General features: G+C 39.1%; 2 protein-coding genes and 1 long non-coding RNA gene across 7 annotated transcripts in view; 2 read left to right on the top strand and 1 right to left on the bottom strand.

Annotated features, from left to right (window-relative positions):
- Positions 1 to 4075, top strand: part of camkk1a (calcium/calmodulin-dependent protein kinase kinase 1, alpha a) — a 61054-nt gene extending 56979 nt beyond the window's left edge. For both annotated transcript variants that reach the window (XM_042430470.1, XM_042430471.1), the window contains exon 16: positions 37 to 4075. In XM_042430470.1, the coding sequence (XP_042286404.1) occupies positions 37 to 109 (73 nt within the window). In that variant the 3' untranslated portion in view covers positions 110 to 4075. The remainder of the gene's footprint in view (positions 1 to 36) is intronic.
- Positions 4076 to 4140: 65 nt separating this feature from the next.
- p2rx1 (purinergic receptor P2X, ligand-gated ion channel, 1) lies at positions 4141 to 25922 on the bottom strand. 4 transcript variants are annotated; one of them, XM_042430475.1, is made up of 14 exons: positions 25798 to 25922; positions 15939 to 16083; positions 11317 to 11388; positions 10882 to 10951; positions 9570 to 9657; positions 9286 to 9366; positions 8766 to 8907; positions 8442 to 8587; positions 5803 to 5893; positions 5644 to 5709; positions 5449 to 5544; positions 4965 to 5054; positions 4777 to 4821; positions 4141 to 4648 (listed from the first exon to the last, which is right to left on the bottom strand). In XM_042430475.1, exons 2-14 carry the CDS (start codon positions 16014 to 16016, stop codon positions 4643 to 4645), a joined length of 1071 nt encoding a protein of 356 aa, XP_042286409.1. In that variant the 5' UTR covers positions 16017 to 16083; positions 25798 to 25922; the 3' UTR covers positions 4141 to 4642. The 4 variants fall into 4 exon arrangements, with proteins under 4 accessions (XP_042286409.1, XP_042286406.1, XP_042286407.1 ...); XM_042430472.1 differs by lacking the exon at positions 25798 to 25922 and adding an exon at positions 19043 to 19388; XM_042430473.1 differs by lacking the exon at positions 25798 to 25922 and adding an exon at positions 19043 to 19388 and having other exon boundaries at positions 10894 to 10951.
- LOC121909783 lies at positions 15200 to 16013 on the top strand. The gene is made up of 3 exons (XR_006099517.1): positions 15200 to 15453; positions 15751 to 15823; positions 15923 to 16013. It is a non-coding gene; the product is annotated as an uncharacterized LOC121909783 (long non-coding RNA).
- Positions 25923 to 27595: the final 1673 nt, after the last annotated feature.

The raw sequence follows: 27595 nt of genomic DNA, 5'->3' as shown, positions 1-27595 counted from the left end.
TTCTTCTTTCTTTCTGTCTTTTATGTCGTCTTTCAGAAAGAGCAGCACAGGAGATGGACCCAGAGAAGGAGAGCTGGAGGACCTGCATGAAGATGAGCCCTCATCATGAGTCTTAATGACTCTCCCATCAGCAGAGCTTTGTCTTAACCTCCACCACATCATCCATGTTTTTCCTTCAAATCAGTGACACTGCAGGCTTCTTGTTCCATACACTGAAGAGACTCACGGTTTTAAATCTGATATATTGCTCGTGTTCAGACTTTTATGCTCAGGCTTGCTTTAGTTTTTGCTTCTTGTCGGCCTCAGAGTAACCTTTTTTCTTTTTTTTTTTACCCCAATTTCCTTGAAATTACCTTCTTCAATGTTGAAATTCTGGGCACCAAGTTTGATCTACAACATTGCTTGTTTTAACTGCTCAACCACATACAGTTGTGACTGGCACCAGTGAACCGACAAGAGGAAGAGGAAGGAATGGATCGTTAACAGTTCAAACGAATGTTGCAGGAAAAAGACAACAACATGTTTGTCAGCTGGCTTTGCACTGATGCAAAAAAACTGTTTTTTTTAACCTGTATATGCATGGTGAATAGTTACGTTACAGTCATAACCAGCCTGACGAAGAGAAACAAATCCCTTCTTCAATAATCACCACAGACTTCAGCATGTAAATGACACTATATTGTCTCTTCGGTGAACTACAGGGCTTTTGATTTCTGACCAATGATCGGTCATTTTAATATTGTACATAGTTGTCTCGAGGTGTTATCAGTGTTATCGTCTCACAGTCCTTTTCTTGTGTCTGTGCCATTTGTACGTTTTTTGGGGGTTTTTTTAGCTTGGTAATGAAGTCCGTCCTGTGCTGCCTTCACAGTCTTCAGGCCCAACTGGTTGAACTTTCTCTTCTCTTCAGTAAGGAAAGGAAGCCAGCTGTCTGAGGGTGATCACACACAGAAAGGGCATCAGTTTTGCTTGAACGCATTTCAAAGTGACTTTTTTACCCCCCCCACCCTGTGATGTGTAATTATTTCCGTGTTAGAAGTCAGTTCACGCTTCTTCTTCTGCTCTGTTATGTGTTGTTTGTCTGATGATTTCTGTTCTCTAATGCTTTTCCTTTCCTTTCATATCATACTGTACTGTTTGATTTGATGTGAAGTCACTGTGACAGAAATTGGAGCATTTCAAAGTGTATGCTGTTTGATGGCGAGTGTGAACAGACTGAGAAGATGACTGTAAAGTACTCCGGCTGCTTATACTATACCCCCCTCATCCCCCTTCCTAGACTAGACTTTAACATGCATCATTCTTGGCTGCAGAGCTGATTTAAAGGCATAAATAATCTCATTGTCCACGTTGGACATCAGTGAGTGCTCTTGCAGAAAAAATAGTCTACTCATACAAAGTTATCCGGGCTAGATAGTTTGCCTGGCTGACCTTTTGATGTTTCAACTAGCCGTGCAAGCTCATAGAGCTTCATTATGATTATTTTTGTGATTTTTTTTTATTCTTGTTTGCCATTCATTTTATTAAAAAACATCTGTGGTTGTTTTGGGTCTGCCAACTCAAATCACTGAGAATATTTCTGCCTCGGCAGCAGCTCTGCCTCAGATAAATGTTTATGTAACTCTATTTTGATTCTTTGTTCCTCTCTGCTGGCCTGACATGTCATCCTGCAAGAGACAGCATGTCGATGGGCAGAGATCACTTGAACCGCAGTGAAAGGGAGCGTTTCAATGTCACGATTAGGCCCAGGCTGCCAACAACAACACTTCCCATCCACTTCATCCACATTGTGGCTGATTAGAAACGGGGAATGCACTGATTTGCATTTCCTCTATTAATCTAGTCCCCAGTGTTCTCCATGTGAAGGATGCTAACTGAAGCAGAGAGGACAGACAGGGATCCTCATAAAGACAGGGACTTAGTGCAAAAAGATCATGAATGCTTTTTCATTTATTATCAAGTGGGTACTGGAGAATGTAAAGCTTTATATCTGTTTTTATTTTATTTTATTGTTCAGTAAAAGATCTATTTGTATAGTACACATAAATATCTTAATGTGTAGTTGTCTGTAATGTTTCACTATATGCAGTTTGATGATCCTTTTATTTTGTTCCTTTTCTCCACTGAGGATGATGTAAGTGAAAGTAATGGGAGTTGGAGTAATATGTCTGTTTGCAGGGTAACCTTCAATGAAGGGCTGTTTGAACCAAAAAGTATGAAATGGTCTGTTATGTTTTATTTGCTTTAACACTCATAACACTCTTATGAGAATTATTTTTTTATCTAGGTGTTGCCAGCTTTACATTTGTGTGTTTGTACAGATGTTTGTCAGTGTCAGAGGTGCAATATTGTTGTTTTTATCATATGTGCATTACTGGCTCATTCCCCTGCTGTAAGAGCTCTCAGGCCGCTCATCCTTTGACCTGTATTTTAGTTGTTCTACTTAAACTGAAAAACTGTATTGCACTTTTCCACTTACTGATACATATTAAACTTATTTTGATTGCATATAATACTACTACTGGTACCTTTCAGCTGTACAACATTGTGCAGTTTATTATGAATCATTGTGGCTCACCTGTAAAAGACCATATTTACTGCGTAACTATATGTTTTGATGCATTACTCTTGAGCATCAATCTGCATGTCACAGCTTTGCTACTTGGTTTTTAGAGAATTTTTACTAATGAAAATACGTTTCCATTTTCCAGTAACTTATTCTCCTGTGTCAAAATGCTGTAACAGCTGCAGTGGCAAGATTGGTTTTGAAGTGTGTGGTTTTGTTTTTTTGGGGGTTTTTTTGTTGCGCATATCCATATCCATTGTTGTAAAACTGGGGCAGGGCACTTTTGGGTATTACTGCTGAAATGATGCATGATGGTGAAACACTGTAAACCCTGATATATCAGCAGGGATCAGAGCACAGGAGCAGCTTGATTTGGCAGCTTTGTGTCATGCAGGTGCTCAGGATCTTCTTGAGAGTCGCAGTGATGAGGACGATCGGATGCCCTCTGAAACATTTAACTCTCAACTATAGGACAGTCTCTTTATGCCATTCAAACACCTGTAATTTAACAGTTTTATAATCTTAATAATTACATCTGTCAGGATGGTTATGTTTCCTGTCCTGTTTTTTTGTGTGTCTCACAAAATATCCACAATTCACATTAAATTAATTAATTAATCAATTAGACAATGGGCTAAGGAAGAACAGTTTCATTTTTGGGGCAGATGACACCCCTATGTGGCCATTCATGAAGCCCTTTACAGTATATTTTAATTTCTCCTGGATTCCTTGTTGCCAATCTTTACTAAATGTCTGAATGGCTTTGAAAAAAGGTTAGCAAAACCAAAAGGTGAGTTTTCTTTTTGTTTTGTTTTTTAAGTCACTTTGTGGTCACCTGTATGACTCTTGAAATGCAGCACAATTCATCTTCATGGAAAGCCCTAATGCTTACAGGTTGTCCAAAACTCTGCATGTCACTATTTGTTGCAGAACCTGATCCAGAAGCAGTTGATGCAGTCCAATACATTTGATACTTTTCTAATATATATATATAAAAAAAATCAAATGTACTTGATTGTGCAGCCTTGGCAGAGATGTGCTCACTCTTGAGTGCGTACTGGCTTATTGTTGTTGCTGCTGTGCTTCAAGAATAATTAGGGTTCAGTTTCCACGGTCACGGCACAGGAAATGAGTGACAGGACTAATTTTTCTTGATTTCGGGTCATAATTATATCCAAAAGAAGACTATGGGAGAGTGTACATAATACTACTGTAAGTCAGGGAAGATGGGGTCGCTGCTATGTATCTTACTGTATGTGACTGTCCTGGTGTCTGTGTTGAAGGTGCCTGCTGTCACTGTGTTTCTGGATGTCTGTCTCGTGTTGTTTTGTGCATTTCTCAGAATGTACTCACTGGCCTGTGTCAAGTTGCTCGTACAAAAACAGAAGCATGGCACATCCCTATGGAATGCAGTTGTAAATATGTACCAATATATATAAAGAAGCTATTTTTTGCATGCTTTTTGTACACATAGACATGATCAAAGACAATAAAAAAAGAAAATCTGAATCCTTTTGATATTTTTTTGCCTGTGTTCTTGTTTCACTGCCTGAAACAAAAGAAAAAAGCTGTAATATTTCTGTACATGTTTTATTGAACTCGATCGTTGATCACAAAATGCATACAGGATCAATGACAGTGGCACATCCACACATTATGTGTGTCTCTTGTTTAGACAAGGACAGTTACAGAGGGAAAATATGAGTTGTCGATGATTTATGAGCATTGACGTGCCTGACACTGTTCTTTCGCCTGTACAGATATGGAGACACCCAAAAGACCAAACAAAAGCAAACCAAGCTCCACCCAAAAAAAGTACACATACAGCTGAGCTACTCTATCTGCGGCCTACTCAGGGTGGCTTTACAGGATGAGTGGGAGGATGTTGGTAAAAGATGCTCCGGAACATTGATAAGAAATAAAGGACGTGGAGCATTGTCATTTAACCGTGTCCTCTCCAGTCCCCAGAGTCCATTTAGAGTTTGTGTGTGTGTTGTCTTGCAGGATCAAATGCAGGGTTCCAGTGCAGCACACTTCAAAACACCATGGCCATTGACTTGCAAGTTTTCTCCATGGTCACTTCTATACAGGAATAGCAGTAATAAAAAAAAAAAAAAAAATCAGTCATCACATCAGAGCTCATTTTAGAATGACTCATACAGGATACAGATAGATATACTTAAAGGAAGACTTATATATGAAGCTCTTACATTAGATGCATCAGTCTCTGTGCTAGCCTCCTCTGAATCAGGGTCCTGTAGGATAAAAGTCAAAGCCAGAGGATAGGAGCCATTTAGACCTCTTGGGGTAATGTGCAAAAGGATCCTCCTTATCATCACATGACAGAATATACATATGGGAAGTCTACTCCACTGTCTAGACTTCTATATGCACTCACGTTGGACTGGCCAGTGTCTTGGACTTGTCTTGCATTTGCTTCAAGGGTGTAATAGACGCTTGTGTCTAAACCGAGCGACTCGCTGTCATGCTGAAAATACAAAATATCCTGCCTGTTTCAGTTAAAGAGCTCTCTGGGTGGAATGAGGAGGGGAGTTCATCTTCTTTTTAGCATGGATGGTTCTGCACTGGTCACGAATGTTAAGGGAATGAACACAGATTGTTGCTGATGGTTACTGCTCTTGTGTGCTAGTGGGATTTCTAGTTCTGATGTATGTCATCCCCTCACAAGAACTGAAATTCATCCAAAAGATGCTCAGATAAATGTACACCTCTAAATATTTTGTTGATGTCTGTTCTGTGTCTGCCTGGACTGTTATTGTTATATGTCTCTGTGCTGCCATCTTGTGTAAAAACTGATAGGATCTGATTACAACAAAATTTACACTAGATTTACATAAGTTTATATACAGCATAGAGCTTACCTGTATTTGTGTGTCTGTGTATTTGAATTTCATGTTCTTGTAAAATTCCCTTTTTGGCAGGATATAGAGCATCATCAAGTCACAGACTACAGTTGCCTGAAAATTTTATAAAAATCAGACTTATATTAGTTTGTATACACAACACATCATAAGCAATAAGCAGTTACTGCATGTATTAGTCAGGCTACAACATACCACTCCAAAAATGCCCACTCCAGAGCCTATTGCTGTCAATGTTGGGATGATATCAAATTTTCTAGCCTGTGAAGGACAGAGTGCTAATGATTCAAGTTTCCCTTTGACTGTTTCTCAAGTAGGAAATTCATATAAACAAAAATATTAAATGTGACTTACCAGCGATTGCACAATGATATCGACCCTGATGCCAAATACCTTGAGAAGGGTTCTTTTTGGAACCTTGTCCTCCAAATAATGCTTTGCATACCTACAAACAGACGCAGATATTATTTGGTAAATTTAACATTTGGTAAATTTTTACATTTCCTACATATTTCCTATTATCCATTTGTGATTGTTGCTAGAGAACCCATACAACAACACACTTCCCACATAATATATCCTATAAGAATGTAATAAATTGTTCTAATTAATTGTTACCAATAAACATTTGTATAATAATATAGTATATATATATATATAATAGTATATGCATATATGCATATGTATAATAGTATAGTATGTAAGGTTGCTGATGCAATTATAGTAAACAACCCCTGAGTCAATTTGTAAGGTATAAATAATACCAATGACTTTGCCTATCTGAGAACAGAAAACCTGCCGACTGCCCTCAGGTTACATACAGTAAAATAATAACAATTTACAGTCTGAGAGCACCAGGTTGAGCTGTTTGACTGAGGACAAGTAAACATTATGAACTTCAGGCATTCTGTATTCAGAACAACAAGCTCAACAGAACCAGACCAATATCATGAGCAAACATTGAGTTTAGTCCAGTCCATAGAAAATATAGTGAGTGATACTCGTACATATTAATTAACATGAAAATAGAAATTAACACCAGCAGTATTTGTGTTGATATTTTGTTGCAATAGACTGAACACACTGAGTCCTACCAGAGTGGGCAACAAGAGACAGTAAATATCAAACCTCCATGCATAGGCGGCGCTATTAAGAGGCCGTTTCCTGAATTTGTTTTTCCTGTCTGTGAACTTTGGTGCCAAGCTCAGCAGGCACGGTGCACAGGTGGTAGGAGAGGAACCAACAGGTGGGGGGAGGGTTTATTCACATGAAGCAGTGCAAAGCGAGTTGTTGGTGTTGCTATGTCAATGTCACTCAGTATATTTAATCAAACTCTCCCCAGCCAATAGACGCATTTAAATCGGCATAAAAAATATAAAGTTTAATGTGGTTAAAGCAATAACATAGTCTGCATTGATTTATAAATTAATATGATTGATTCTGACAGTATCTGTTGTCCACAGCTGCTTTATACTGTATGAAAAGATTCTCCATGCAGAAGGCAGAAGGACACATATGTTGTTTAATCTGCAGCCTCTGCACACTTCAGACTGGTCAGTTAGAACTCAGCATTCTGCAACATTGGATTATCAGAGCTCTTTAATCCTGTGCATCATGAAACTTCTTCTTCAACTGTATTTTTGAAATGCCTTACAATGCTAATACTGTTGCATCACATGCTGCGATATGATGTGACAATTTACAACATGAGATATAGTAGAATTAAGACTGAAAAATCATTAGATCAATGTGATCATATAAATGGCTTCATCAAAGTAAATTTTTAAAATTATTTCTTTCTTTAAATAATTGTAAAAAAAAAAAAAAAAAAAAACAGCAACACATTATGTATTGCCCCCACCCCACCATTGCTGACTTTTTGCCTCTCCAAGCATGATTTCCTGGTAACGCCTATGCCTCCATTGAAGGAATAGTTTGACATTTTGAAAAATATTTCTTTTCTTTCATATTTCTTTTTTCTTAGGCGAGAAGATCAATTCCACTCTCATATGTGTACGCTCAATGTGGAGCTACAGCCAGGATACAGTTAGCTTAGCTTAGCATAATAAGTGGAAACAGGGAGGAAAAAGTCCAAAATAGGGTGTCAACAGTTGACCTTAAATCAGTTAACCGCAGAGAATGTTTTTACACATGTTAGTCTATAGCTTAATTTGCATACACACTCCGCTGACGGCTAGACAATTACGTATTCACAACATCAGATATTCTTTTTGAATGGATAAAGTCCCGGTGTAAAACCGACTCCTACAGGGAGTTGCTTTATGGGTTGTTTGTAGCCTTAATGTTGCTAGGCTAGCAAGTCTTAAAGTCTGTTTATAGTGAGTGTGTTAGAGTCAGTTAACCCTAAAGGTGTGCCGTTAGTCCAGTTTAACCTGCAGGAGTTTTCTGAAGGCTCATGTAACATGTTTTTCTGTCATGGAGAAAGTAAATTCATGATGAGTGCAAACAAGTTCAAAGTGTCTTCCGATATCTCTACCGCAGGAACGGAATTTGTCAAGCTGCCAAATACCACTGTCACAGATAAGGAGCTCAAAAACACAAACAGGCAGTTGTATAAATGCTACCTGCCAGAGAAAATAAGTTTTGACTGCTTCCAAGAGCCTGGTAGGAGAGTGTGTGAGTATGTAACTATACTATGATGTCAATTATATTCAAAAAGTTATTTTTCCAAAACAGTTGTTGGAAAAGGGAGGGGCATCTTATAATCAGGGTCACCTTATATTTGGGCTACAGTACTAGCACTATGCTAGCCATTTCCTCCTGTTTCCAGTCTTTATGCTAAGCTAAGCTAACTGGCTGAAGGCTCCAGATTCATATTGAATTGACAGTAATATCAATCTTCTCTCATCTAACCCTTGCCCAGAGAGGATGTCCCAAAATATCAGACGTTTGCTTGAGGCATCATAGCTAAGACAAAGAACATAGACCTGAGCAAGTATTTCTGCAGTATAACACCTGTTATATTTACACACCTGAAGTTGTAGCCCACTGATGCTTTGGCTTTGTCTTTCTCATCAGGGTTTCCGTACAGACCGTGGAACTTGTATGTTGGTTTACAGTGTTTTATATCCACATCAAAGTTACATGTCCAGTCAACCACAATACCAATTGCCCCTCCCTGTCAGGACACAAGCACATAATACATGAAAACAACGCTTCATTACAACAAGAGAGAAAAAAAGAAACCATAAACCCTTAAAGACAATACATGTGCAGCTTTGATTAAATAGAATATCCACCTGGAAATCATTCCTATCTATTCAGTGTTGCGTAAAGATCTCATGCAAAGTACTTACCTCTCTAGCTATTGTTGTAAAATTGAAGCCAGACTCTTTAACTATGTCCCCCAGTTTGAATATGGGACACAGTGGAGCAGTCTTTGGATGATGAAGGCATTGTCTGATGTACGTATTATTAATACCCTCCACCAGGTTACTCCTGAAAACGTAATTGGGCGTTATGAAGCAAAGTTATACTGTAAAATTTGTGCCAGTGCAACAATATTGCCAACTGACACTATCTGATTTCTTTGCACACCTAAAATCCTCCTTTATCCTTCAGCTTCATCTATGTTGATTTAAAAAGTAATTATAACGAGTGAAAAGATATTATAGATTTTTGCATCTCTTTTAAAGGAAAAGTGTAACATTTCACTTTTACACAGAAAAACTTAAACCCTCAAGTATGGCAACACTTTCAGGGGTTGTAGCAACATATGCCAAAATTTGTCTTATTTTTTATGAAATTATCTAGATTTGGTCACTTTTGTAGCATCTGCCAAACTAAAATGAAATTGACATGAATAAGGTTCATCACCTTGTGACACCAAATAAGGGGAAAGTTACAGAATTTTTGATGAACAGTGTGTAGTTCTCTGCAGACATCAACAGAGGAGGGCTGGATGGAAATAAAGTGAAGAGAAGAGGGGTGAGTATCAAATCCAGTATGTTGAGGAACATAAATCAACACAAATGATATTTCTGATGTACAGACAATTATATAAGACACTTGACAGGACAGACTTGTAACAAAGTCAAAAATCCCATGCATTACATGACAGTATCAGCTTGCAGCTTGAATGATTCAGTTTTTCCACGTACTCTGGGATGTTGTGGTCATTCTCAACAGGGCACCAAGCCAAAACCTCACAGGTCTTAGTAGTATTCACACAGACTCCCGTCATTTGCCCTTGAAATGGAAACACACTATCATCATTAGGAACAAACTTTAAAACTGGAACAAGAATCAGGAAGTACAATTAGCATTTTGAGCAGGAAAGAAAGAGAGGATGCAGGCTTTAACATTAAAGCTATTCTAAACATTTTCTGCCCCCACTTTTCATCCACTTATCTTGAATTAGCATCAACAGCAGAGATATGAAGGGAAGCAAAGCAAACGCTGAAATAGCCATTTCCTTTATCTCTCCCTGATCCTAACATATAATTTCTCTCCATGTGATTAGCTTTACTGGTATCAGTCCCTACCATCATGTGCTGGATGAGTTCACAAATGGTTCGGTCATTCAGCTTCAATCTCTGACCTTTCACTGGAGCCCACCAGTCTGTGTAGCCACAGGGCAACCCCCATGTTTACTTGTCTACAAGCGTAGTGACAGTACAACGCCTCTGAGGGGATACTGGCACCTCAAGGTGAATTTGACTGGTCGGAAACAGACAGATCTAAAGCTTTGGCTAACAATGGTCTTATTGAAGTCGATGTGGGGCACGGAGGACATGAAAGGCTCAGAATTTAACCCTGGGACATATGGAGGACAATAAATTTATATAACTGCTCTTTGAACTTGCAGACAATGTTGTATATGTGTAGACCTATTAAAAAAGCTCCCGTCTGCACGACTATTTGTTTTTAATGTCTCTGTGTGCTTATGGTTTTTGTCAGCTCCTACACACAGAAGTTACTGTAATGTCTGTACTTATATTTACATGCATGTGTCTGCTTGCTTAAGGCAGGGTTTTACTTCAACGATAAACAAGCCATGATAAGGAACATGCACGCCACACTGTTTGGTTGCTAAGACTTAGGCTGTTGATTTTAATCTTTTTTTTTTCTCAGTGCTGGACAAGGGCATTTAAATCTAAATGTTTACCTTAGCAGTGACAGTTGGGTGTCACAGCTGGTGTATTTTAGCTTCTACTGTGTGAGTCTTACAGCAATTCTCAGGAGCCACAGCCCATTTTGCAAACACACTGCCACATAACCTGAAGTGATCAACTACCTCCCTCAGTACATTGTGGTCCTGTGACCGTCACAAAGTCTGAGAAGGCTTTAAGAAGTTTCAGAAGGACTTTAGTCACCGGCAAAACAAAACAGGATAAGAAAAGTCACAGGTGGACAGACGGTTACTCAGTGAGGCCTGCTGAGGTCACACACTGTCAGGCTGTTAGGATTTACCATGTCCCGTACGTTTGAAACTCCCTCCTTCACAGTCAGCGCCTGAGCTGCAGTTGTGTTTGCCTGGGAGCTGTTATAAACAAGGGATTAGGGTCAGTGTATGTACATGACTGAGGAATGTGGATTTGAAGAAACCAGTACATTTTGAACATGAAAACAACATGACAGTGAAAATAAAGTTTTGCATTTATTGTGATATTCTGCAACATAGAGTAACTGCAAAGTACAAATTACAAAGTAATCCTTGTACAATAATGACTACAGAAATGTATTCTGCAATTTGACAGCTACACAAATTACCCAATTACAGAAACAGTCTTGGAATGAGGCCCTATTTCCGTTTTGTTTTACTATTTATGGAAGTGTATATGTCAGAGGGAGAAGGAGAAAACAGGGAGGGAGAAAAAGTAAGGAAGAAGGAGAATTTTCACATACCTCTGGACACTTTCCCATCTTCTGACCTTCAGTTATAATGTAGTTAGTCATCACCACAAAAGATGAGTCTCCCTGAAGTTTAGGATTAAAAGATGGAATGTTTTACAATTCTGTATTCTGATGTATCTATGCCATAAAATTACATGATAGAGGATGCAGTGGTTGTTACGCAACATGCTAAAGTTTAGCCTGTGAAACATTAATCAGTTGTAGCCCACTGATGACCCTGCTCCTTCAAACAAAATCTTTGTTATCCCAAAAACTGACATGTTGTTTTCTCCATAGTTTTCATCTTCAAGGAATAGTTCAACACTTTGATGAGATGATCGATAGCACTCTTCAATCTGTACAGTAAATATAAAGTTACAGCCAGCAGCCAGTGTGCTTAGGTTAGCATAAAGACTGGAAACAGTTGTAAACGGCAAGCCTGGCTTTATCGAAAGGTAAGAAAATCCACCCTATCAGCCCCTCACACCAAAGCTCACTAATTAACATGTCCAGGAAGTCCCTGCTCCTGCCCAAGAAATAGTCCAGCACATAACCTATTTTTAAATGTATTAATCAAACATGATACTACACGTTAATCAGTGAGCCTTAAAATTATTTAAGTATAGTTTGATATACTTTTTAACCATGGTTAAGCTCTTTTATGTCTATGGGAATGCTCTTGATGTGACGTGGTATAACTGATGATGTTACACTGGAAATAAGATGCTGGATTCTATACTACAATATGCTATTTTGGTCTTGCTGACCATTTATTTCATTATCACAGTGGCCACATTCTGAACATGAAGTATGACCTCTTTGATTAAGTTTCTCCAAAACCAAACCATTACAACATGAAAACATCCATCAAAGTGATGAACTCAATTAGTAAAACAAAGAACATCTTGGGAATACTCCCTGACAAAGAAAGGGATTTCAGCTTAAAGATAAACTGGTGGTTGATATATATATAGAAGGTTTAAAATGTCTAAATTAAAGGTTCTATTTGTAAGAATCAGAAATTCCCTCTTATTAATGACACCTGTGGCCGTTAAGTGAACTGTAGTTAAAATCCTGTTACTCGCGCTTGCATGCTTGTGTGCATTCTTTTTCCTCATTTACACTGCTCATAATTACATAAAAGATCTCTGACATTGTATTTTGCGTGGTGTTTCAGCAAAGCATCTCTCACTCCTGGTCAGTCAGCCCCCCACCCCTGCGCCCCCCCTTCGCTGGCAATAAAGAATGATTAATACATGTAAATTGCTTCAAAATTCTTATATATACAACATTTAAAACATATCAAACATTTGAATAAAGTGAAATAAAATACACATTATTATACATATTTCCTTCCTTTTATGCATTTACTGTGTCATAATTAAAAGAAAAACATATGTTAAAAAGACAACACAAAAAACAAAGTGAAGAGGTGTATTGTATTTCAGTGTTGTCCAGAGGAGAGCAGCTTAAACCTACAGATTTTAAATGTAAAGTGCTGTCATTGGTTTTCATGATGTGGAGCTTTTTCTTTTTTTGAAAATGCACTGTTCATGCAAAAATGAAAAACAATCAACTGTCCAATCATGGAGCCATACACAAAAAAAACTGTTTCCTGTGGGCTAGCCACCCGGAGGAACACTACTACTGACTGCACATTTAGTTACATTTGTGATTGACTGCCTGCAGTTTTAAGGGATGGAATGTGTTACATGAAGTTGTACAAACAGCTTAAAACAGAAAATAACTGTAAGTTAATGTTGATAAAGTCATTTTGTTGTATAATATGTTCAGCCAATACTGTAGCAGTTTGTTTCATATTTAGCGTTCCTCAGTCGTTGTCAGAGTCAACAGAGTTTCAAATCATGAGTGTTGTTTCATGCACCAATAATGGCATTCCCCCCTCTTGGACAGGTGTTGTAAAACTGTTGTGCTATGCTGCTGTTACAACAAATAAAGTTGACTGTGAAGGAACGAAGTTTGCAAATGACAGTGGTGTTTAGAACATCGACCCCCAATAGCTTTGCAATGACCAGAACCAAACCATTCCCTCCTGGGTCCAGATTTGGGTGGGGGGCGGGCCAATGACCTGCACGGGCAGCTGTCTCAGCATTAGACCCAGAGACTAAGGCCCTCTACTCCAAGTGGTCTAGCGTCACCAGTCAAAATTGCCTCATCCACCACCACTGGCAGCCTCCTAGGGGCCAGCATAATGTTTTCAAGCTCCTGGTTCCATGTCAGTTGCAACCCCAGGACCTTCAGCTTGCCCACGGTGCGATGGGGGCTGGGCACTTTTGAGTCACAGAATTTGTACCGGCTGTGATCTAGGTAATACTGGCCACAGTGTCGGTATGATGTGGAACTCTTTGTTCATCTGTGTGATTCCAGCACAGCCCAGAAAGGTCCAACTCAGTGCTCACATGCTTCCCTGCAGCAGTGTCAGGTGGGGGGCCCCATGGAGTGTGAGAGTGTTGACATTCTGGGCTCTTTTCCCACCTCCAATCATAGTAACCAGTACATTTTGGTGTGGACTACTTCACCATGTGGCCTGGAGCGTATGCCATTCCTGACCAGAGTGCCATCACTACTGTGGAATGCCTGGTCAACAAGATGTTCTGCCGCTTTGGTGTGCCTGAGGAAATGCACAGCAATCAGGGGCAGAACTTTGGGGCTATAGTCTTCAGTAGGCTCTGCCACTGTCTAGACATCAGGAAGTCAGTCGATGCAAGAGTCGTAAGAGATGTCAAACCATGAGTGTTGTTCTGTGCACCAATACTAGCATCATCCCCTTATGACAGGAAGTGCTGCAAAACTGTTGTGCTGCTGCTGTTGCAACAAATAACTCTTAACGCAACCCAGCTTGCTACAACACTAAATCATATGCCAAACCTGCTCTGAATTAAAAGGTCCACACCCTCGCCTCAAAGTAAACATGATGATCTTCATTGTGTCTTTGTTATTTCTTTGTTTGGGTCCTACCTTTTGGTAGGACATTTGCTCAGTTCTTTGCAGGATGCACGCACTGATTTTTGGGAACTGCAGGGACACCTTGATGTTGACAAAGCCAGATTATCATCAGGATCAAATCTACAAACGTGGGCCCTGTTCTTCAAATGTGAATACTCATTTTGGTAATTTGGATCTGTGAATGCAGTTTGAGGATTAATTTGTGAACCCTGAGTGAAGTTATCTTAAATAACGGAGGGAAAATGAGTAGAGAGTTGAAGCCATGATCAACATTCATATTATTGGTTGAGTACTGATCATGTGATCACTGTTAAATGAGGTAGGTATGTTGGGAACCCTCCCAGCATGCACTGGGGGTAACAGATTCTTGGACATAAGCCTACTTTTATGTGTGCTCCTTATGTGTGCTTAACAGTGAATGTGGTCACACTGTGAGTGATGTTGGGTGTATGATTGGTACGGTTCTTCTCATTGAACATATGAGGGACTTTGGTGATAATCATATGTCTGTTATGAAAATGTAACCTTATTAGCACACCCCAAAAGAGCAGTTATAATTGCTGTAACATGCTTCAGCAAGTGAGTTCTGAAGTTTATCATTTAATAGGTTTTATTGTATCAAATGTCAAATGAAATGTCATATGTTGTGGCTTCACTGGTCAGAATCTTACAGTTGAGTTTATGTCTTTTGCTCAGAGTATCTCAAACTAAATTTGGATTGATACCTTTTTGCACAAGCTTTTATTTTGTTGTATATTTTACCATGCATAATATGAGTGTGTGAGACATTCGTATCTGTGAAAAAACATACATATACATATACATATTTATTGCACCAAATGACGTTTCGAGCACACCTGCTCTTCATCAGACTCAAGTGACTCTTGAGTCTGATGAAGAGCAGGTGTGTGCATTTGGTGCAATAAATTCTAGTGGACATTGGAGCCCTGCAGTGAGCTGTTTCTTTGTTTTTTCACTGTTTGTTCATGTTCAGCTCAGCATCTGCCCGCTTTGATTTGGATGTACATGCATACTCTTATCCTGTAGACATTCATATCTGAAAATGAGTTCATGTTTGGGGTTCACCCTAAAATGTTTTGGTCATGATCCAGCTAACTGTCAATGAGCCTGCACATTAGCAGCTTTGGGCTTAAGGACTTGTTGCTGTGACAACAGTTCCAGGTGAATTTTAAGCAGCTTCAAAGAACCAAATATTCCAGACTTATGTCAGATCATCAACATTTAAATCTGGATAACCTTGTTATCCACGTATGAAAACCAGGGCCCAGCATTAACTTTCAATCTGTGTGTACATTTCATGTGTCGTCATTGATTGGATCTGGCATAAAATCAAGCCAACACAGATGTTTTTAAACCTTGATCTTTGTCACCATCTGACCGCCAAGCAACTTTCTTTAGGGAGCAAAGTGTTTTGACGTTGCTTGTCTGACTCAGCCTGATGTTCATTCACTCTGACAGTTTGATTCATGGAATGTGGATGTTGACTTCATCATATCGACGCTGACCCAAATGTTCTATAATCCTAAAAATGGTCAGTGACTTGTATGGGGAACAAAACAAATTCTTTACTAATTAGGACTCTTGTGATGAGCACACACTAAATGTTCTTGCATCTATAAAAATGTTTCAGCCAACCAGTCACCAACCTGCGGTGGGAAGACGTAGTCGGCCACATCCCAGACTCTCTCAGCTCCATTCACATTGGTGTAGCCCACTCCTTTCATTTTGGTGAAGACAGAGCTGACTGCTGTGTCTGTGGACTGGTAGCCTTTCTCGTAGATGAACACCCACCTGTACAGGATACAGCAAGCATCTTGTCAGGTCTGTCAGCACGTCAGACCCCCGCTACACCCCAGCCAACCCTCCAACCCCACAGGCAAGGGCATGTATACGGGTGATGTCGACATTCTACATAGCAATTCAACATGCCAGCAGCACACCTCACAGGGGCACATGTGCGTGTGACTGTGGTTATGAAATGTCATGGTGGCCCTATGTCCTTTTACCACCACTAGGACAAATCTGACATTTTAGATTTTAAAGTACAGACATTTACTAATATGAGACAACCTATGAGCTGAAAACTATGTTAGTTATCAGAGCATTGCAGCAAACTGTTACATGTTTGCCAAGAAAGTGATTGAAAGCAGCTCAAGTAGAAAGTAAATATATGCTATATCACAAAGATAACAGCTTGAATGTTCATTAGTGCAAACAAATAAAAACTGTCCTCTCTTAAGAGTACTGATTGTCATCATCTATAAAGATGTAACCTGGGGGGTTAAATCAATCTACTATGTGAAATCTACTATTAGTTTTATTTCATATGCCAAACAGAGTTTATCTTAATATTCCAGGTTTGTGATGGGTTGACTAAATTAAGAACAAGTGTCTGAAAAAAGTGGCTTCACGCTCAGGTTCGGTACTTGTTGATCACTACAGAATGGAGTTTTTAATTGTGTTGCTCAATCTGTGTGCCTGGCCAGGAAGTGAGGCAACAACTTGTGTGCATACAGAGAATATAGCGTATGTCCACATACATTCACACATGCACACACATGCAATGTTATTTGCATGTGGCAGAGAGCCTAAAGAACAGCATGCATGCAGCGGAAAATTAAAGCACTTTACAGTAACAGATGAACAAAAGCATCTTTCAGAACTGAATACTGTGAAAGTAAGGCACTGTATGCACAATGAGCTAAAACCCGCAACCTCTATCAGTTAGGCAAATCAAATTATGTAAGTCAGGGCTTACACTGAAGGGGAAGGGGAGAAAAATAGAGCACATTAATGGAATAAAGAAACCCGTGAGCATGAAATAATGGAAGGAACTTCCAAAACAGCAGTCTAAGTGAGATCTGTATCTGCTGCGACAGAGGGAGGCAGGGAGGAGGCTCCTTGATGTGCTGAGGGCTTTTCTTCCCACCATATTGTGGCGCTGAGATTAGTGGGGGTTTTTTATTTTTATGAAGACAAATTAGAATGAAAAAATTAAAAATCAACCGTCAACTAATCATTTTGAAATGCAAACAATGGATTGGCTTTTCTGTCAACTTAAAAGTGACAAGTCAAGAATTAATTAAAAGAAAAGCCATTATGGTTTGCTGGAGCTGCTGTTCTCAATTTAATTTGTATTCACTTTTTTTTTTACTTTGTTAAGAGATTTACTTTCAACTAACATACTTTCATGTAGGATTTTTTATTTATGCACAGCACTTTCTTGTATGTGCACTCCTTGAACTGTGTCTGGCCAAGAATGCGTAATTGTTCATATATTTAATTTCATACATATATTTTTTTTCACACAAAAAATTTAAAGTTAAAAAGTACATGTATTTGTGGCAAGTTTGAGGTTCAAATGAAATCTAAAATTCCTAACAAGACAACCAGTGGTTCACCGGACACACAGGCTGCTCTGACATTTCAGCCTGCCGCTTGACTGCTGAAGAGGAGAAAATAGACGGCTTCATAATCACATCGCCTTTCATGCCCATCATCAATGTTTCCTGATGGCTGCAAAAGGCAGGTAACAGGGGGAAGGAGGCAGCCCTGTCATACACAGGGATCCTTGATATTAAAAGACACAAGACCAAACCTTTAAAAGACACTGCAGCTGTTCCCCTTTTCTTCTTTCTTTCTTTCTTATTGGTACAAACTAAAACCATAGTTGGAGTCAGCTGTGGTTTGTCAAAGTTTGAAATCAAAGATATGATTATCAGCATATCAGTATGAAGTTATTCAGAGATGACTGGAGACTGTCGAGAAGCGCTACAACAAGATATGGACCCAAAAAGAAGCCAACCACTGGGTTTAATATCTACTTGATGTTTCCTGTTTTTCTTTAAAATACCCTTGCCATTAGCCAGACAAGACATTCTTAAATTTGTCTTTCTCTGTCACATTTCTGGTCACCAGCAGAAGGTAACATATCTGTGTGCCATTTGGCAGTGAATTGGGCAAGAGTTGATCCTTATCTGTGTTAGCATATGCCTCAGCCTGTTCATCACACACAGCTCCTCGGGTTCTACTGCTCAGAGGTGCACACTCAGACACAGTAGAAGAAAAAAAATCACACACACATACAAACAAACAAACAGTCCATGAGTAATTTCAAACTAGCAGAAACAGAAACCTAGATGTTGCGAAGTGAAGTGACATGAAAAAAAGGCTTCCACTTCATGAGAATGTGTCTCCAGTGAATAAATCCAACATGTCAAAGCAAGTGTGTGGAGATGGTGAGTGGCTCAGTGTGCGTAAGTTAACAAGCATGCTGTATTTTTGTCTCAACTTGAAGAAGGGCAGATGATAAGAATTATCTGTCCTTGGATCTCAGAGTTCTGTTCTTGCTAGTCTGACATCAGTCATTATAATATTTAGTTTGCTGTGCCAGTTTGCTGTGTCAACAGTACCTGGCAAGTAACTGTATTTACCTCGAACACATGGTAACACCCTTCAGAATTTACCTTTAACAATTTAAAAATGCCTTGTGTTTTTCTAACAATTTGATATGTACATGATGTTTTTTTGTCATGCAGTGCAAAATTAAAACATCACTTCCAGCCAGCACTAACATCCGTAGTGATAAGAAAGTTGTTGGAATTTGCAGGGTCAATGGGAAGAGGTCATTTTGCAATACACTGTCTCACCAAACAAGCTGACACACGCAAGACAATACAAACCTCTCTACATTCCGCTCTGCCTGTTTTACCTCTGAAAAGCAAAAAAGGATGAATGTGTTGTCTCTTACACAATGATGTAAGCCAGGACTCCCAGCTGGATCAGACGGCACACCACCCCAACTCTCCTGTTCCTCACCAGCACCTGGCGTGGGGTCTCATACTCAAAGAAGAAGTCAGAGAGGGCGTTGGTGATTTGGCTCTTCATCTTCTGTTGGCTGACCCACAGAGAGGAGGGTCACTTCATCCCGCTTGCATAGGAACACCCAGACTCCACTTCTCCTGATTTCCTCTAACTCGTTCCTCACTAGTGGCAAAGGTCCTCTCCCTCTTCTCGTGAGTATCGTCTGACACGCTTCATGAGAAGTCCTGAACTGTAGGACTTCCTCCCTCCTACGCTGCCTCTCTGTCTCTCTCTCTCCCCCTCCCTCTCTCTCTCTCTCTCTCTCTCTCTCTCTCTCTCTCTCTCTCTCTCTCTCTCTCTCTCTCCACACTCTTCCTTAAGTCAGCCACATTTGTGGATCTTCCCATTCACCTCATCATTGCGTCTTCTGGCTTGTCACTGCATCTCTCTTCCCTCCTTTGTTAAGTACAATGCACTAAATGAGTGAAAAGGCATTTTCAAATTCAGTCTTGACTTGCTTGCAAGTTCAAATAACTCAACAGCTGCCACACACGCACTGGACCTCCTCCTGTTTGTGCAATCAAACCTTATCGTTCCCACTGACACTCTCTTCCTGCTTGTTAGGCAGAGATAGAAACAACATAAGCTCAACACAAACCCACAGTGAGTATGCCACAGTTCAACCTGTTTGCGCACTCTCGTGTCATCATTTGCAGACATTAAGCCCTCTTATGTTTTATCGTTATTTTGTGTGGGGGACACACAGTGAAACAGTTTTGGGTTTCTCACCCACTCAACAATTCACTGTCTCTCCTTCTGTGAGGTGCTTTGCATTTCTAATCTTCATTCCTAGAGGAAAGGAAGTGGCACAAATATAATGACAGTGAGTCATTCCACTTCAGAATGAACAAGTTGAAATATTAAGAATATTACATAAAAGGTTTCCAATCAGAGAAATATTTTTGTCACTTGTGTGCAGTTCTTTCTAATCTTCAGAGATTAGTAAACGGAACATCTTATTTTGCAATCATGTTTAAAATCCAAATCTAAATCTGATTAAAGCCTATTCCAAAAGACATATGAATATACATTGGACATTGCCACAAAATGGCCATGCCTAGAATCTGATAGGATTGCAAGGATTTGGTGGGATTGTTAGGATTTTACAAGGATTGTAAAAAGGGGCTGCATGACAATCTAAATAATGACCTAAAATGCCTGAGTAGATACAATGTAATGTGTGCCAACTGGCACAAACTGTTATTTTTAAGGGGACAACGGGAGATAAATTATTCTATTTTGGGGGAAAAAAAGGCTGTATTATATGAACAGCAGTACTTTCAGCTAAATGTCTAAATCAGGGTGTTAGCATGTTAACATCTGCTAAACAGCACTAAACACAAAGTGCAGCTGAGGTTGATGGGAATGTCATTAGTTTTGCAGGTATTTGACAAGCAAAAAGTTTAAGCCCGCTTGGTGGGGATAAAGGAAAAGTCGGGGAAAGTCAGCAGGATTCATCCTTTGAGGACCATGAATGTCTGTACTAAATGTCATCGCAAACCATTTAGTAGTTGTTAAGATATTTCAGTCTAAACATTTTACAAAATAAAACTATACATTTTACGCCAGATAATAAGATGTTACTGTATGAGTGCAGGACTGATATTTTCCACACCCTGAAGTTGAAGCTTGAGTTGGTATCTCAGCTGATAACAATAGAGTGTGGGATAGCAGCAAGTAAATGATTAAATGAGCCCATTCCTCAGTCAGATCATTACACTCATGAATCACGTGTTCCTTGAAAATCAAACCCTCTCTACTGTAGATGGGTAGCAAGGTACGAAGACTGAGTTACCTCATTTCCTGTGTATTGCTAAATAATCTTTCCTCCCACCTAGAGCATGTTGATACTTGAACTGCTTCCTGAGATTTGAGTAAATGCAATCCAAAAAAACCTTGTAAAATGATAGTGAATCTTTAGATGAATCATACTCCATGATCATATGATGCTATGTAGGTGTCTGCTGCACTGCCTGGGGCATTATAAAGGGAAGGTTACATACTGAGCTTCTCAAGGACGCTTTTTTCCCCCAGTTCTAGATGTAAATGCTTAAATCAGAACTGTTGACATATGTCTAATTGTTATTAATTACAGAAGAACATGAGGACATCATTTCACTGTCAAAAAAAGTTGGCCCCTCCTCCCCGGCTTGACCAGAGCGAGAGAGAGCAAGAGAGAGAGAACAGCAGTGGTTGAGCGAGCAGGAGTGAAGAGAACGAATAAAAAGAGTGAGAAGTGCTGCCGAGAACAAAGCTGTAAATCAGATAAAACTTTATAAATAAATAATTAAATATAATATAATAATTTTTTTTTTTTTTAAGGAAAATCCTGCATAGTATACCTTTAAATAACATCTTAATAAAATCTTATATCATGCATGAGCCATTAATTTCCAATCATAATATATTCCTGAGGCTTGAAAAATTCTCACTGGGGATATTGAAATATTCCCATATCCCTCTTGCCTTTGTATTCCCCAATACTGTAACCAACTAGGTTTTCCAGTTGTAAATGTTTCCTGAAAACACTCGAGAGGTTTTTAGTTGTTTGTCAAGGGTGTTATTGATTGTTGTACCAACAGAATATTGTTGAAAATGGCTATGATAATAAAACTTTATACATATAGATGATTTCATACAAAAATACAATACAATGTGCTACAAAAATAATGAACGTCTAGTGAAAATCTGTTTTTTAAAATTGTAGAGGAGGTGCACATTCTCAACTCTACAAAGTTACTGCTCCAGTATCTGTAGGCTGTATGAATTAAATGCAGCATCACTGTAGGCTTTAATCCTGGACTGAGGAACAGTTAATGTGAGAGATTCAGCACAATGTAGTGATCTGTTAGGAACATAAACTGTGAGCAGGTCAATGACGTAGTCTTGAGCAAGGTGATTTGAAAATGATAAGTACCATAAAATTAAATTTATAGCTTACAGGCAGCCAGTGTAGAGATTGAGATGTTCACTCAGTCTAATTTTGGTGAGGCTGCAGTGTTTTGAACAGCTGTAGATATGTTTAATCAGTTCTAAGGGAGCCCTGTAAACAGAGAATAACAGCAATTCAGACAAGCCTAAACAAACTTGTGAATGTTTTTCGCATTTGTCTTGCAAGAGAAATGATGCGACCTTCGCGAAAGGAAGTGGGGTATTCAGACTTAAGTTCATGGTCAGATTCAGCAGTCTTTTGGCAATTTATTTCTTCATCAAGTTTAGGGATGAAAGGAAATGACAACACTATTTATTTAGAATTGATATACAGTATTTATATAGTACATAATAGTGATGTTCAGGATCAGTTAATGTTCTTTGCTTTCAAGATGACTCCAAAATGACATGTACAGTACCAGTCAAAAGTTGTCAAACCATAAAAACCATAAAACCAATGATATGATCCAATGCAACAGCGTCTGTCCCCTCCAAATCACTGCCTCAGAAATTACCCTGAGGGGAAAGTTTTAAACTGGATTTCCCAGCTTTTGGTGGAATAGGCAGTTTGATATAATAATTGGTTCAGATTTTTTGCTCTTTTGGTTCTGCATTAGGGGTTGTGGTGGAATGATTTCCTTGTATAAATAATCATTCCAGTGTTATCTCAGGGACAGTGTACAGGATAGTTAATCATTAAGAGTCATGGAAGGGTCAGTGCTTGTGATGTCTGATTATTTGCGTATGACATTTGATTAATTACAGGCTATTCTTATGTTTAGTTATAGGGAAGTTTGAGACATCATTGTTTCCAAAGAGGATCATATTTGCATCAATGCCAAAATGTCAAAGTCAATAATGACATTGTGGGAGGAGCTTCACTGGAAGTGACATCACCAGGGGAGGAGCTTACAAGGGAGTCTTGGAAGAAATGGTGGGAGATTCCGGGAATTGGTAAAATGAGGATGAGTCCAAGAAAACCAGATAAGATAGGCTCTACAATGGGAGTTTAAGCAGATTACATAAAATGGAGCTTGTAGTCTTACATTTAGGTTTTTTGATCTATGGATCAAGCATCGGTTTACTTGTATTGCAAATGATACACAGTAAATCTTAGAGTTTGGATCATCTTGTTTTTTGGAACAAATATGTTATGGGAGACCTGAAGAGTTATTGGCCCATCTGGAGAGTTTTCCACGACAGGGTCTTTAAACCCATTATGGGCCATCAAAGCCATCGACTGAGGGAATAACATTGAAGACACTGTAAAACTCATTATGGTCTCCCATGAAATCTTATTTTAGACAAAAATCTTCAAATTACATAAAAAACCCTCCATCAGCTGGTGTGTGCATCACAGACCATTTTTCCTTTTCCATCCACTTCTTATTGAACAGTGATTTGTTTCTCACAGTCACAATATCTGCAATTCCACAGAGGTGTAGTTTGGGGACTAAAATTATTTTTATAACTTAACCCACACAATTTTAGTGGTAAACTTTTCAAATCAGTTTTGTTTTCTCAAAAAAGATATTAGTGAGTTAAATTTACAGTCCTACTTGTACAATCAAAATCAGTAGCTTGCATATACATTCAGGTTTGTAGGTGAATCTGCCTGACTTTGAAAAAAGTTTCTGATTGAAACTCAGTTTTGGAAAGCTTGAAATCTAGTAAAAAAGGTTTTGCAAGATTGAAAGTTTTGAAGGCTTGCATAATGTTTTGATAGGCTGTTAAAAAAAAATCTCTGCAAACACTATTTTGTATTTGAGCAACTGCAGCTCACTTTAGTCTTTCTCCAACACATTTTCAGAAATTCAAACTTGTCACTGCTCTCCTGGTATATTAGTTTGTTTTCCAGGTTTGAAACCTTTTAAATGTTGATCTGAAAACTGGTGCACATCCGCTGAGAGAAAGTTGCGAAATGTTGAAACTTGAGTTTTGAAAGAGCAATTCTTTATTTTGAAAGTTGTGCATATTGCAGACTGTTTTTTAGAACTGAGTTTACCACACCCATGGTTTTATGAAATACGTACAGGTTGCAAAATTGATTTAAAAACAGTCACTCCACTGTTACAACTGTCCCTGTACACTGGGACAGTTGTAACACATGTCAAAAATATACATATTTAATCAATCATATATTCAACATGAAACAGATTATTTATCATTCATGTTATTGTGACTATTCACTTCTTATTTAAAATAATGAATACCTTCACACTACATGACAAAAAAGAGGGGAATTATAATGCAAGAAAATTATTGAATGGGTAGACCACACATCCTGGATGGATTAGTTTGAGGACAGCATTCAGTACAGGGTCACATGGCAAATGCAGTATGACATGGTCACTGTCCCAACTGATTTGCCCTGTTTTATGCCATCTGAAGACCTCTCCAGCAAAAGAAGTGGGACTCCCCTGTCTGTCTTCCTTTGTCTGATATTTAGCATGCTGTAACCAAACATGTGTTTCCACTGACTGATTTGTTATCTACCTATCTATCTATCTATCTATCTATCTATCTATCTATCTATCTATCTATCTATCTATCTATCTATCTAGTTTATGTAGGCCTTTAGGTTTTTAAAATATAAATGAAACTTGGTTCAGGGATGATTGTAACAAGGCGTTACAACTGTCCCAGTATCACCAGCCATTTTTTCACCTCATGTGAACTGGCTTGACAGACTAGTTTGACACATGTTAGCCATTTCTATTTTTAGCTTACAAAACAGTGATTCTAATAATACTTATTTGGATTTCTAGACATTCGATCTCAGGACAGTATCCAAAAAATACATCTGATAGAAAAGTTAAATTTTTACCTCAAAAAAAGACTTTCGCTGGTAACTTTCTCTAGGAGTTTTAAATGTGGCTCCTTTTTTTTAAGCAAGAAGATCAATCTTACTGAGCATGCGTAGAGTGAGTGTAATCACTGTAGCTTATTTCTGATTGGAGGAATTCAAGGTATTACAGCCATCCCATGGTACAACTGTCCCTGGTCTCCCCTACATTCATTCATTTATTCCTACATTTATTCCTTTAATTATTTCTGTATTTCTGTGTCCATATGTTAATAAGGTAGAAGGTCTTAAACTAAAGCTGGACTGGTTACAGAGCAGTGATGGTTTTGGCTCTACTACTGCTGCCTTGGCTTGACCGCGGCCCTCAAAGCTCCGTCGGAAGCTGAGTCACCACAGCAGTTTCTGAAGGAGGACACTAATACATCTTCATTTTCACTACCAGCATTTGTAAACTGGCGTGGAGCTGCTGTTGACTACAGATACTGAGGGGTCGCCTTTGCTTTTTGTTCAGTAATTTTATCATTGTCATCAGCTAACCTGTGTTAGCTAGCTAGCTAATCTTAGCTTACTGTAAAACTCACAGCCTGGTAGGGCAACAGTTATTTTTTTATAAAACCATAAGACCGGACTCAATAAGTATTTAATCCACAAAATCGTATTTTAATGTAAATATTAAAATTATCAGCCAGCCAAAGTTCTTGAAAAGCTTTGTAATTAACATACATACTAGACAGTCATAGGACAGACAGCGATGAGACGTCTGTTCAGCATGACGAACGAAAGTTATGGCTATAACTATGGATGTATGAGACTGAATGATGACCGTCACCATGGTCTTCACTTTGGATGATGCCATCCTTCTACCTATCCTCAAGACCTTATGTCAACAAAGTCATGTGACTGACCTCAGGAGGTTGGCTCGCCGTAGAGCATCCGAGTGAACATGCCTCTTCCTCTTGCCTGGAACGCCTTAGCCAGTTCTGAGCAACAAGAGATGGTGACGGTCATCGTTTGGTCTCATAGATCCATAGTTAAAGCAATAGTTTACAATCTATTTTGACCTCACTCAGACCGTCACCACTGTCTTCACCTTGGATGACTTAAACCATCAGGGTCGCGAGGAACAGAGGACTCCATCACTTCTCCATCCAGCAGCTGAGAGTACAGTAGAACCCATTGGTGCCCATGCAGCCACGTTGACTCTGTAAAGTAGATACCCCTCTTAAAGCAGCCTAGGAAGTGGCCATACCTCTAGTAGAGTGCCACAAGATTACCAAGGACAGGAAGGTTCTGCCCGTCGTAGGCACGAGAAATAGTATCGACCACCCAGTGAGACAGACACTGTTTAGATACAGGAAAGCCTAATTTGTTATCACCATAACAGACAAACAACTGTGAATGTGAGCGTTTCAGGGACTGCGTGCGTGTCAAGTAAGCCCTTAACACCATTACTGGACACAGTGTCTGTACGTCTATGTCACCCACAGCAGAGGCTGACTCCGATTGAAATGAGATGATTTCAATCACTTGGTTCACTGTCCGGGAGTTTACTACCTTAGGGAGGAAAGAGGGAATTGGCCACAGCAATCATAACACCAAGGGGAAATCCCATGATGGAGCTCTTGGTATCCTGCCTGGCTGCAGGATGCTGAGGAAACTTTTTTTTTTTAAATTAAGAAATGATGCTTAAATTTATCTGACTTTAATTTCTGTCTTTCATATTTCCTTACAATGTAGAGAATATATGCTTTTATAGCCTAGTGATGTGATTGTCAGAAAAGATAAGCATGCTCAAAGCACTTCATGCATCTTTAACTATGTAAACAAATAGCCAGGCCAGTGTAATTCACATCATCTTGAGCCAAGAAGGGCTCCTTAGCAACCTAGCAAGAAAAACTGTTGACCCATGTGAATAATGTTTAATATAACATATGCTGTAGCCTATATGTGCATTCATAAAATACAAAATAATGAATGAAAATGTCTGCAGTCAGTAAATGGCACATACTAACATGATGTACACATATATGCAGTCTGAACTAGTCACATAGACATATACATACAGAGGAACCTTTGATGCGTGCGCACGTTGACCTGGTTAGCTAGTAGGTGGGGTCAAATTAGACTTGTGGTTCAAGGCAATGTCACAAAAGTGGATATTCGATTTCTTTTCAAAACCTCCCTCTGAGCCAGCTACGTGCTTGAGAGAGAGAGAAAGATAGTAGTGATAGCGGTGCGAAGGGTGAAGTAGTCCATGCCCCCTCCCAGAAAATAGTTACAACGTCCCTGAACACAAGTACAGACAAGAATGCAGATTGAGGCCTATTGTATAGTTCTAGCATTGAACCCATTCATTTTCTGTGTTTCCCATATGGGCTTGCTGGTAAGTTGATGAAATGACAGCATTTATTGACACATTAGTGGAGCGGTGGAGAGGCTGGTGGATCAATGACCAGGCTGGTGGAGAGATGGAGAGGCTGGGGTAGATGTCGACTGAGAGAAAAGACCATTTGACAGAACGGTTAGTACAAATGTAATTTTCCACTTCTTTGCAGGATTTGCCTCTGTTTTCTGTCATAACAAAAAGATAACTTTAATCCAATATTAATATGTTAACACAGCTGTTACGCCCCACCCTTGGTCGGCCTTGTGGGGCAAACAACAATCCACCATTTACCATTTTTAAAACTCTTTTAACAAAGT

This window comes from Thunnus maccoyii, chromosome 13 (assembly GCF_910596095.1).
Source record: "Thunnus maccoyii chromosome 13, fThuMac1.1, whole genome shotgun sequence".
Lineage (NCBI taxonomy): Eukaryota > Metazoa > Chordata > Actinopteri > Scombriformes > Scombridae > Thunnus > Thunnus maccoyii.
This window is presented reverse-complemented; position numbering and strand designations above follow the sequence as displayed.

What these genes read in the sequence shown, in the direction of transcription:
- p2rx1 (XM_042430472.1), bottom strand. Translation starts at nt 19,179, where the DNA reads ATGAAGAGCCAAATCACCAACGCCCTCTCTGACTTCTTCTTTGAGTAT. An exon ending in AGATGGGAAAGTGTCCAGAG is followed by an intron (nt 10,952 to 11,316) that starts GTATGTGAAAAT and finishes TGTTTATAACAG; the next exon opens with CTCCCAGGCAAACACAACTG. An exon ending in TCAGTGGGCTACAACTTCAG is followed by an intron (nt 5,894 to 8,441) that starts GTGTGTAAATAT and finishes GTCTGTTTGTAG; the next exon opens with GTATGCAAAGCATTATTTGG.